Raw genomic sequence first — 12,126 nt, 5'->3', positions numbered from 1 at the left:
CTGAGGTTTGATTTAAATCTCAGACAAATTTCAGACACAGCCTGCCTAAAACTTACTTTATATTGGATCAGACTCTGGAGGGTAGAGGAATTGGCCCCTCACAAAGACTACTCTGGGAGATAGTGGCCAATTGTTTGGCATCTATGATTCCCTGGGTCTCATGTAAAAACCTGGTTGACCAGGCTAGGTTTAACTGAATATTGACTGAATCCCTCTCTATGTCTAAGAGCGCCCGACAAACTGTTAAACACTGTTATTGGAATGCTGTTTTTGCACTGGAATCTCGACTGTATCCTTGATAGCCTGACTGACTCATATTTGTCCTTCAAATGTGTATCACAATTCTTAGAATTTATGAACTGTGTAAACGCCCCATTTTTAGGATCCATGTTTGTTAAATTAAGGCTAGGGATTTTGCCAATTGCATTGTTCACTTGCTTGTGGAGCACAAACAATGGTATTCCCAACAATCTATGTCCCTTGAGATGTCAAGCTGTTGAAAACAAAGAACATGTTCTATTCTTTTGTCGTGCTAGGGCAAAACAGCATGCTTGTTGGATTGCTTTGCTCTGTCGTCTTTTCGAGCTTAAAAATTGGCATATAGCCTTGAGAATCTGTCGGACAATAGATGAAGCATTGTATATTCGGTCTCCAATTATTTACGTTCAATTTGGCATATAAGATCAAAGTCGGTTGGGGAAAACACTTTATTGCAATGGTGACTTTTAAATGTTTTAACATTTATACAGCTCTTCTTTTGCATGCACAGTGCACTTTAAGTCTACCTATAACAGTTAATGATTTTGAGTATCCCCTGAAAAGATTGTACTGCTAGAGTTAATGCCTAGCATAATGGACCCTTTCATTGCCTATTTGTAGGTTTCTTTTTGAGGTTTTTGTCTTTCTGAAAATTGTTTTAGCATGAAGGTACTCCATTGTGCTTTTTATCGTAAAAAGATTAAATATGATCTTAACCTATTTTAATTCACATGCACTGTAATTAGTTTAATATTTTCTTCATCGTATGTTTTATCTAATTTTGAGATGCCGATACTGTGTACTTTTATTGTTCAAAAAATGCCCAAAATCCAATAAGGTAAACTGGAAATATGATTTTTAAAAGTGTTAAGTAGGAATAGTGCCAAGAAGCACAAAGTGCCAATGTTAGTCACTGGTCGAGGTAGACCAGAACCTAGTTTCAATTTGAAGCTGGTCGCGATGGAGTAGAGGTGGGATGTCCCAATCAGGTTCATCTTGGTTAAAGATTTTACCTTCATACTTAACCAGGACATCATTAGAGCCACTTAGAGACGTAGTGTAGTGTGTCAGGCAGAGGACAACAGCAGCGAAAATTACAGGTACGGTTGCCACAGGTCAGCTAGACAGTTGCAGCAAGGGCATCTCTTAGCTTGTTGTCTCCCTGTAGCTACATAGAAGGTCATCCAGCTGAGGCTTGGAGTCTACTTCTTTGTCCTAGCTACAAGAGTAAACGGGTCCAGTCCAATTTTCCCTCTAATTTTTTTCTTTATGTGCGGCAGTGTAAGGTCTATGTGCGCTGCAAACAAACCTATGTGCGCCATTACCCAGATCGCTCGTGTGGGTGCAGCACCAAATATCACTCCAAACCTTTGCTTAAAAATGTGGAAAGACTGTGCATTTCCACACATAAAGTGCAACGTGAACGGTCTTAAGGCAGGTTTGAAACTGTCCCATATAGCAATTTTAAACCTTGGCAGCTATGTTGTTGTATTCCCTTTCTTAATAGAGCTGGGCTGCGGGTGATTGTGTGTATTTGTTAAAGTTTTCATCTTAATTGCAGCTCATGACGGGCGCTGCGATTAACATGAAAACTTTAACAAATGCTCTCTTTGAGCAGGAAAAATGGTATTGACTTGGTTATTATTATTTTATTTTTCGCAGCTTCGGGGCAGGGTTAGGGGAGGGCAGGCCTGGAGGCACAGTAAGAGGTGTGGTTTGCACACTCTAAATGAACATGACCTCTTGGCCGGCCGTCTTGGCCCGGCCAAAATGTCCTGCGCACTTTGCATGTTCCCCACCTGGCTGCTTCTCACAGCCTGGTGAGGAACATGTCAGGCCCCAGTCCCCATCTGATAGCCGATCCAGGGTGCTCAGACCAATCACAACGCTGCATCGCCTGGTTTCAGTACTCACCGTAGAAGAAGGAGGAGAGACACCGCTGTCAGAAAGAGGTAAGTGGTATTTTTTTACCCGCTTTTCGTCTTGTACTCTCCATCTCGCCCCCTCTTTCTCTGCCACTCCCCTGGTCCTGGGGAGAGAGTGACAGGAAAAAGGTGTTTGGGGAGGGCGCTGGAGCTCTGTAGTGGGTGATAATGACCTGTGATAAACTCCACCTCCCTGCTATGAAACTCCCCTCACCTTCTCTAGCCTCCACAGCTGTTATTCCTCTCAGGATTGCTGTGACGGGCACCTGTGACTAGCTGGTTCACTGGGGGAGGAGGTGGGGGATCGGAGTAGTACACATGGGCACATGTCTCTTCCCCTCCCCTGCTGACACCACCCTCTTTCTCCCTACCTCCCATTCTCCTGGCTAAAGGACAAAGCACTTCAGTCTATACCACATAGTCCTAAAACATGTTAGACCTCAGTTGCATCATGCTTCAGACAGAAGATCACGGAGAAGATACTAGAGGGTAGATCATTGGGCTTACTGTGATTTTAGCATCCTGGAAATGGTCTGATTACTCACTGATGAAAGCAGCTCTTTTTGGAAGGTTTAATCTGACCACAGATTAGTATTTACAAGAACCTTGCCGCATTTTTACGCAGAGTAACCAGACATTATTGGAGGACTGATTAGACCTTGAATAAACTGACATTTCTAAAGTGCTGGAGTACGCGTAACCTAGCACAGGTGAACCTCTGATTTCTGCAGAGAACATCCTGTGTATTTATTTTGTAGAGTTACATTAACATGTGGCTGATGGAAAGCTGTTTAGCGCTTTCAAGTTTGCAAATACACCTGGCAGGTGGTCAACATGAGGTTGCAGAGGAATGCATCTCAATTAGTGCACATTTTCACACGGATTCAATCATAGCTGCCAAGGTTTCAGATTGCTAAGTGTGACGTTTTCATAATTTCACTGTAATTATGGGTGACATTTACGCAGTCTGACTCTGCTCAGTTTTCAGAAGCCTGCTGTTAGCCCACTTTAGTTCAGTGACTTTCTTAGTTTCTTGTTGCTCAAATGGGTGTAATTTCTGATATTTATCTGCTTCCCTTGTCTTCATTGCTTGATTTTGCGTGCGAGAAAGTGTCACTCATAGTCATTGAAAATGCCAATCTTAATTACACTGAAATTATGAAAATGTGACACATAGTAATCTGAAACCTTAGCAGCTATGCTGTGGTCTTCCCCCAACCCCACCCCCCCTCGACCCCCACCACTACCAAACCTCACCAGCCACCGCTGCTATTAAGAAAATAAATGAAGCAAGTCTACAAACACGGCGGGTGCTATCAGGTGATTATGAAAGCACACCATGTTTGTAGACTTGCTTCATTTCCTTTTAAGCATAGCTGAGCTACGTGGTGGTTGTGTGCATTTGTTAAAGTTTTCGTTGTTAATCACAGCAGTCATCATGAGCTGCAGTTAACATGAAAACTTTAGCAAAGGCACACAATCACTGCGCAGCCCAGCTCTATTAAGAAAAGAAATGCAGCAAGTCTAGAAACACAACGTGTGCTTTCAGGTGATTCTGAAAGCACAATCCTTGTTTGTAGACTTGCTCCATTTCTTTTGTAACTAACGTGCGGCTGTGAGGCAGATTGCGTGCTTTTGTGAAAGTATTCATGTTAATCTCAGCTTGTGACTGGTGCTGCAATTAACATGAATACTTAAACAAAAGCCCACAATGTGCCCTCGATCCCACAGGCTGCCTCTTCCTCCACAACCAGGAAATGCCTGATTTTCGCACTGCTCGCATTTTAAGAGCAGCGGCGCAGGTGCTCTTGGGGGATGTGCTGTGTGTGCACGCCACACAGATGGCACTGCGCGCTCGGAGGGCAGAGGTGCGCATGCGCACCGTACTGGGAACAGTGGTCCAGTAATTTAGGGCCTCTTAGGCCACAGACAGCATGTCCAGTTCTCTTCTGTTCTTCCTCAGGTCCAGAAAGTGTTCTCGAGTGGGTGCCTGGAGATGCCACTTTTATGCCTGGCATGATCTAGCGAGTGAGAATGTCTCTGGGCATGCCCTAACCAATGAAGTAAATGCTCCTGGGGCAAACTCTACCCACTCTGGGCATTTTCAAGGTGGTGAGAGTCTTGGGCCACACTAAACTTGGGATCTGAGGGGTGAAGGTGTGTACTATGGTAATCCCATTGTCTCCCCACAGCTAATACTGAAATCCAGATTGAAGCAGCTACTGTGCTCACAATGAACTCAGAGACAGGAATAAACAGGGTCCTTTAGCAGTTAAACAGTGGATACACTGAATTGTCTTGGCATCTTGTTCCCTTCCTTTCTAGTGCATCCCATGTGTTATATGTAAAACCCAGAGACGGATGTTTGGTAGGACAAAGCAGGGTCATTCAGCAACCAAATAATGAATACACAAACATTGTCTTTGCATCCTGCTCTCTCCCTTTAAAATGATACATGTGGCTCGGCAGACATCTCAAGTAGCATTTTACATTGCTATCAAAAGGAGATCTCCAGCCCCTACACTGAACATTTTGTGAGGTTCAGGAGTCCTCTCTTCCCATTCAGGGCAGCCTTTTGTTTGTTCTTGGAAGGCATTTCACACTTTTTCAAATGCTAAGGAAGTTGGAAAGCAGATGCAAATTAGCCACCAGAAACTTCAGGGACAGAAAAGGCAGTTTTCTAAAAGTTTCTGTTCCATAATATTTATTTTATTTTAAAAATTCAACTTCACAAATGAATTGGATTTTTAATTATCAAAAATTGTTTGTAATTATTTTTTTTGCAACTCCTATTCAAGAGATGCAGTATTAGGAATGTAATCTGTACCCTGGTTTTCTACATAGGAAAGCTAGGCCTGCCACAATGAAAAATATCTCTTGGGTAAGGACATATGAACATTACATGTCTACGTGTCCTACTTTTAAATATGATGTACCCTGCCTTGTGGGCTACCATGGGGTTACTAATATTTAAAAGGGAGATTTTGACTTGTTAAAAGGGTTTATTTTGACTGGTTAAATTGCAGTTTTTACATTGTAACAGTCAGGTTACAATGATAGGCCTGACCATGATTGCACTGCTACTATAGTGGATGGCACAATAGGTACATCGATCCATTAGTGGTATTTAACTTTCAGGCCCTGGGTACTTTCTATCATGTACTAGGGACTTAAAGGCAAATTAAATCTGCCAATTAGGAGTATGTCAATTCAACCACTTTAAAAGGGGAGTGTAGGAAAGTGCCTCTTTTTGCATGATGTTGATGCTCTTTCGACTAAGTGTGCCCTGGGTTCCTGCCAACCACATACCCAGGTTCTATGTTCTTTCCTTAAAACTGTACTGTTGGACACCCAATTGGCAACTCTCTGGCCACATGCAAGTCCCTTATAAAAGGTACCATGGGTATCAAGGGCCCTGTGACCAGGGATGGCCTCTAAGGACTCTAGCACATATTATACCACCCTTAGAGACCCTATACCCTGACAGGCACACACTGCAATGGCTGCGTGATTTGTTGCAGAACAAAGTGAGGAGTCGACATGGCATACATCCCTGTGGACCATGCCTATAATCCACTGTCTGTGGCATAGATCAGCCACCTCTGTAGCTGGGTGCACTAGGCCACTGGTGAGGGTAAATGTGTTTGAGCCCTGTACCCTTACAGTGCCTAAGTCCATTCTTAGATATTGTAAGTGCAGCAAACCCATAAAGAGTATATGACCTGGGAGTTTGTCATTACGGACTCCAAAGCACCATAATGGCTTTACTGAAAACTGGGAAGGTTGATAGCAAACTTATCAGCACGTAGGGAAGCTTCAAAGGCTTTCCGCCTTTGTGAGCTGATCCAGCCATTTGCTGCCTCCAGCAACTGGCAAACCACGGGTTCTGACCCCCACTTTGGGTGGAAGAATCGGCAGGAAAACCAAAATAGGAGGAGAGGTGTGCCCACCTTTGCCTACTCTACCCCTTAGGTGGGGGAGCCGAGGTGAAGCACAGCTCTCAGTCCCCGCCATCTTGAAGGTGGGGGGGACCCAGCCAGCCAGAGTGAGGCTTATGCCCCCCTTCCACTGGAGGGTGGCATTATAGGAGGTGTAACCACACCTACAGCTACTTTCTGGAGAATGACCAGAACCGGTAAGGAAAACCTGATGCCAAAAGACAGCCCTGCACCCGACGGTGTCCCGGCATCCCTCAACATCCCAATTTACCTCGCCAACTGGTGGTCACCTCCAGAAGATCTTCATTCCTGAGCCGGCAGTGTTTGTTCTGACCAGAGCTTCTTCTGACTAGAGCTTCCCCATTAAAACCAACAGGGCTCCCAACATCGAACCAACACTCTGCACCTGGGTGCCCCAGTTCGACTGTGGGTGCACCTTGTGTGATATTTTGGATGCCCCTTTGCCCTGAGCTAACCCCTAGGAGGTTTGCTCCCTCATCGAAGTGACGGGCCTGTAATCAGCCTCCAACCGGAGGCCCCCTATCCCCCTTTGGATAACAATGGTCCTCAGCACTCTTCAACCGGACACTCTAGTGTCGCTGAGGGTGTTCTTTGAGTACATTCTCAACCCTGAGGGAACCCTGGTTCTAACCCCAGAAAACCAACTCTCCAAACCAAGTACCTTCCTTGAAACCGATAACTTCATTTCCTCCCATAGGATTGCATTGACTGCTTTTCTGTGGAAAAAAGTTTGAATTGTGGAGTTAGAGATTGTACGAAAACCCAAGAAACTGCGTGTTTACAAAAACCGAATTACCTTGTATCTAGGAAATGTCCCAGTGTGATATCTAGGCATATCACACCGAGTAGAAAAAGTAACATAAAAAGTAATCACTAAGTAATTGCAAAGCAACTGAAAAGTAATTTCAACCGTTTCTGAACATTTGACTTACTTGTAACTGCATTCAACTGTATTATATTAGAAAAGTATTCTTTTACACACCGGCCCCAAGTGTGGCTTGGTTCTAAAAATGAAATACAACAAAGAAATATTTTTGATACAAACAATTGGTCTGATTTCAGTTTTTGAGTGTGTAATATCATTTCGTGCCAGAGTGTGTACAATAAATGCTTAACACTACCCTCTGATAAAGTCTTACTGCTCGCCCACACTACCACAAAAACTTTAAGGGTGTTTATTACCTTGTGTGCCCCCACAGTCCTCTAATCCCTATCTCACTACTACAGACACTCCTCCATATCTCAAAATATTCTCGCTAGTTGGTTCCATCAGCAAGACTACATATATATACAGAACCTGATTCTCTAACTGCATATGAATTTCTGTGCACCTAATTAGGAATGAGATGTGCAAAAATTGTTGAGAATCGGGTCTTTGGCATGCAAAGAAAAATTTTTTAGTAAGCCTCTATTTACTATGACTAGAAAAACAGCTCCAACGTGCATTAGGACCCATTGAATTTGACACCAGCCAGAGCCACACAGGTCTGGGGTAAAAGCATTGGTGCTTTAGACACAGCTTTCTTCCTAAGAGGAATTTTGCAAAATGGGCAAGAAATCAAAATGGTAGCCACTTGAGTCCTACAAGGAATTGCAGCAATAGGTTCATAGTCCAAAGGATTATATTTTTATTTAAGTCCTGCCTAGTAGATGGATTATTTGTGTTGAATTTAACCAATTCGTCCTCATTAAAGGCTTTTACAGTAAAATATAGTTTATATTAAAATATGGAATGGCCACTCTGTTTGCTGAAGGCATACTTGTAATAAACTGCAAACGGCTACCCATTAGCCTTAAAGTTGCACTTTTCAAGCTCCTGACCCTTGTAGGCATTAGAGTTACCCAGAGGTATTGACAGCATGATTTATGAGCCAGGGTATATATTTTGATACATTATTTCATTGTGCTAAAGTACTTAACTTGAAGAAAGCAAACAACTTGTTTTGTTTTATTCAAACAGCTCGTGGACACAGTAGCATGAAAAAGACAGATGGACATGCGTTGGCTTGTACTGAACGAAGAGCAGCCAGCAAAATTACACCAGAAAAAGTGATTGTTTTCCAGAGTTCTGAGACGCAAGTACCAGCCGTAAGAAAATCATGCTCTGGAATCAAAAATGAAGTTGAGGAAGAGAAAAATGTTGAGTGTGAACTTGGTTTGCGAAAACCAACCAATACCGCTTTATGCCAGGATTTTTCTAAAGCAATGATTTCACAAGAAAATAATACAAGTGATAGTCACTTAAAGAATACACATCTTATGTATCAGCAAGACATCCAATCAGCTAATTGGTTACGACCTGAGGTTGGAAAACTTTCAGTGGAGAAAACAGATCTAATTATAATTGAAAAAAGAAAAGAAGAAATGCGGTATGTATGTGCCAAATGTGGAAGAAAATTTACCCGAAAGGAAAATCTCATGACACACCAGAAAATACATATGGGACTTGTGAAAGAGACACGATATAAGTGCACCGAATGTGATAAAAGCTTTAGTCATAAAGGAAATTGCATGATGCATCAAAGAACACATGCAGGAGAGAAACCATATCAATGCACTCAATGTGAGAAAAGGTTCAACCGAAAGGGAAATCTTATTAGGCACTATAAAACACATACAGGAGAAAAACCATACAAATGCACTTACTGTGAGAAGAGCTTCAGTCAAAAAAAAAATCTTATTACACATCAGACAATACATACATGTCATGAGCAGGACCAAAGTGCATGAAAAATAAAGTTGAAAATTATGTGATAATGCAATTTCATAATCATTGGAGAAAAAATATCCTGACAGTTCCTGTCTCGAAAATGAATTGTATGTCTGCTATTCTGTGTAACTGACTTTGAGACTCTGAACCAGGAAAGATATTGTAGAAGTCACCAAAATGAGAAAAATGTGAACCTAAAGAAACGTCTTACTGTAAACCTGTGATGATTTGCCTTTTCCCTAAAATGATTGAGCCGTGGGTAGGTCTGCAGAGTTTCAACTCACCAGGTATTAGACACCAGACAGCCTCTGATTGATCACATGCTGATACAACAGTGACATTCTTGTAGTGAGCAAACAGCAGAGTTTAGTATACTGCTTTTCTTGCTGAAAGTAAGACTTTTTATAGAAAAGCAGGTCAGCTATAAAACGATATCAATGAAGCACAGTGTGAAATGGAGGAATCTGCATATTGGTGCATTCAAAAGTATAACAAACAATGGCAAAGCCAGTAGGTCTGGCCTTGACAAGATGTTGGATTGGTAATATTTTGTAATTCTTTTTTATTGGAAGCATGCCGCAAAACTCAAAAGTAGAAGAAAAGGAACATGGCGGCCAATAGACTATAATAAAACATTAACAATTAAAACAAAATGAACTGTTGTGTAGAATTTTCATATAGCAGCCTGGGTCTTTCCTTGTTAATGGGTGTACAATAGAACAGGTATAAAAATCCTTCTTCATTTTAATGCATATCATAGGAAAATAAGGTTTATACCAACACAAAGAAAATGTTCACTAGGCTTTAAATTAATGTAACCTAAAGACATAGTTTAAAGTGACAACATATTTTTTGAAAATGGATAAAGTAGAGAAAGAAAACACATTGTCAAAGTAGAGTATTGGCACTTCAGCCCTGGCACTTAAGCACACTTCTTTCTAGACATATGTGCATGTGATCAGGCAAAGGACCCTCACAACGCACGAGAGCTACTGGCTAAAGGGGCATGACCCATTTCCCTACACTCTTTTTTGTGGTGTGAATGGCACTTGAACAGACCAATGGACGACCCAAAGCTCTACTCTGTATGTATGTATGTATGTATGTATGAAAGAACGTATGTATGTGTGTATTTATGTTTTATATATTTTTTTATAATTACATGAGGCTGACAAGACAGCTATTGCTGTTTCTAGCACAGACTGAATAATGTATTTGCTGCTGTGTCATAGCAGGACAGAGGGCATCTTGTGTTAGAAAAACATAAACTGGAATGCAGGAAGTGAGAGAGAACTCAAGGGTTAGATAAGATACTAACAGAAACCGTAGAAACGTGGTAGAGTTTCGATTTTTAATTCATGGGAGTTAAAATGAACTACACTATTATAATTTCTAAGTGCAGCATTACAAGGATATATTTGAAAATCTACTCGCTGAATGCCTTCATGGGTATTAACCAGGGTGGCCTGACGTTGGTGGCTCTGGGGTCACACACAGAAAAAAGTGCCAGACTTGAATTATAGCAGTAAGGCGGTGTTGTTCTGCAGCTGTTTTTATTAGGTCCCGCCTACGCAGCGCGCATATGCTGCATAGGAGAGAGGCCTAATGACTTCGGCACAGCTTTGGGGGCAAAAACGTGTATGTTTTGCATTGCTTGCAATGGCAACGCGTGCATGTCTGGCGATTTCCTTGCGGGAGCGTGCGGTGCCATATGGTCGCACACTCCCGCAACCGAACCGTTCAGGCCCCCTCCCCCGGCTGCTGCCCGAGGCACGCGCTTGTTACACAAGTACACGTCGAGCGCAGGTTATTGGGCATCCGCAGTACTTGTGTCTAATCTATAACACCTAATCAACAAAGAGAGGAACCGGGAGGGCTATATTTTATGGGGTCCAATGTATAATCCCTGAGACTGTGTGAACAAAAAACGATACACTTTTCCCCAAAGTGGGTGAAAATAGAAGAACCAAGCAAATGGTGGGAAAGGGAGGGGAATCCCCCTTTCGGAAATAAAACCCTCACACACCCAGCAAGCTAGGTGTCATGTTCATCATCTGGGTTTTGCTCCTTGTCAGACTGGCGGTGCAATATCTGAGGGGCACCCATAAAGGGGCTCTTTATCGGAGATCTTTTGTTCCTGCCAGTTGGTGCATGTGGGTGTGAGGGCTTATGGGGAAGTGTAGACGTTAGGGGTAAGTGATAATTAAAAAAGGTTAGATAATCCACTGAGTATTTTTAATGGCGTGGTTAGCTACCCTACTAAAAACAGTGAGGAGAATATTCACACTGGTGCAATGATCCAGAGACGTATGTTCTACCTAATGGTCGACATGTTTCATGCTCTTGTCGCAATTCATCAGGACCTAGAAGAGAAAAACTGTGCTACACGCTGTGGTAGGGGAGAATACTACCTTCCACAGGAAACTTAGGAGCAGGCCGCGAGGTCCTGCTGTATCCTAGTGGGACCTAGAGAGGATGACACAAAAATGGGGTGATACCCTAGTCAATGTCAACAACAGTCTAGATCACCAGTGCTTGGTTCTTAATTCAAAATGCATGCTATATTCAGCAAGTGTGAGGTAGATCTAGTCAGAAGGTCATCAAGTTAAAAGGAAGTATTAAAAATGACTAAGGATAGGTTACAATATGATAACGTAAACAATCAAAAAGAATCAAGTTCAAGTTCAAGTTCAGTCATTTGTATAGCGCACTACTCACCCAAAGGGTCTTAAGGCGCTTACGTGAGGGTGGGTGCATTGATTGAGGGTGGGTGCATTATTTATTGAATAGCCAGGTTTTTAACTGTTTTCTGAAGGAGAGGTGGTTCTGTGTGAGGTGGAGGTGAGTGGGGAGAGAGTTCCAGGTCTTGGCCGCTAAGTAGGAGAAAGATCTTCCTCCCATGGTGGATCTATTGGTGCGCGGGATTGTGGCGAGGGCTTGATTGGATGAGCGTAGTTGGCGGGTGGGTGTGTAGAAGGACAGTCGTTTGCTAAGGCATTCGGGTCCTAGGTCGTAGAGGGCCTTGTGTGCGTGGGTTAGGAGACGGAACGTTATTCTTTTGTTGATGGGAAGCCAGTGGAGATCTTTCAGGTGATCGGAAATGTGAGCTTGACGGGGGATGTCCAGTATGAGTCTGGCTGAGGCGTTTTGGATGCGTTGGAGTTTTTTCTGTAGTTTGGCTGTGGTTCCGGCGTAGAGGGTGTTTCCATAATCTAGTCGGCTAGTAACTAGTGCGTGGGTGACTGCCTTTCTTGTATCGGTGGGGATCCACTGG

General features: G+C 42.8%; 1 protein-coding gene across 1 annotated transcript in view; it reads left to right on the top strand.

The window, feature by feature from the left end:
- Positions 1 to 9,505, top strand: part of LOC147708712 (uncharacterized) — a 260,521-nt gene extending 251,016 nt beyond the window's left edge. The window contains exon 10 of the mRNA XM_086927366.1: positions 8,103 to 9,505. Coding sequence (XP_086783492.1) covers positions 8,103 to 8,872 — 770 coding nt within the window. The 3' untranslated portion in view covers positions 8,873 to 9,505. The remainder of the gene's footprint in view (positions 1 to 8,102) is intronic.
- The last annotated feature ends 2,621 nt before the right edge of the window (positions 9,506 to 12,126 follow it).

This window comes from Lissotriton vulgaris, chromosome 6 (genome assembly GCF_964263255.1).
Source record: "Lissotriton vulgaris chromosome 6, aLisVul1.2, whole genome shotgun sequence".
Lineage (NCBI taxonomy): Eukaryota > Metazoa > Chordata > Amphibia > Caudata > Salamandridae > Lissotriton > Lissotriton vulgaris.
The sequence above is the reverse complement of the archived record's forward strand: the minus strand, read 5'-3'. Positions and strand labels throughout refer to the sequence as shown.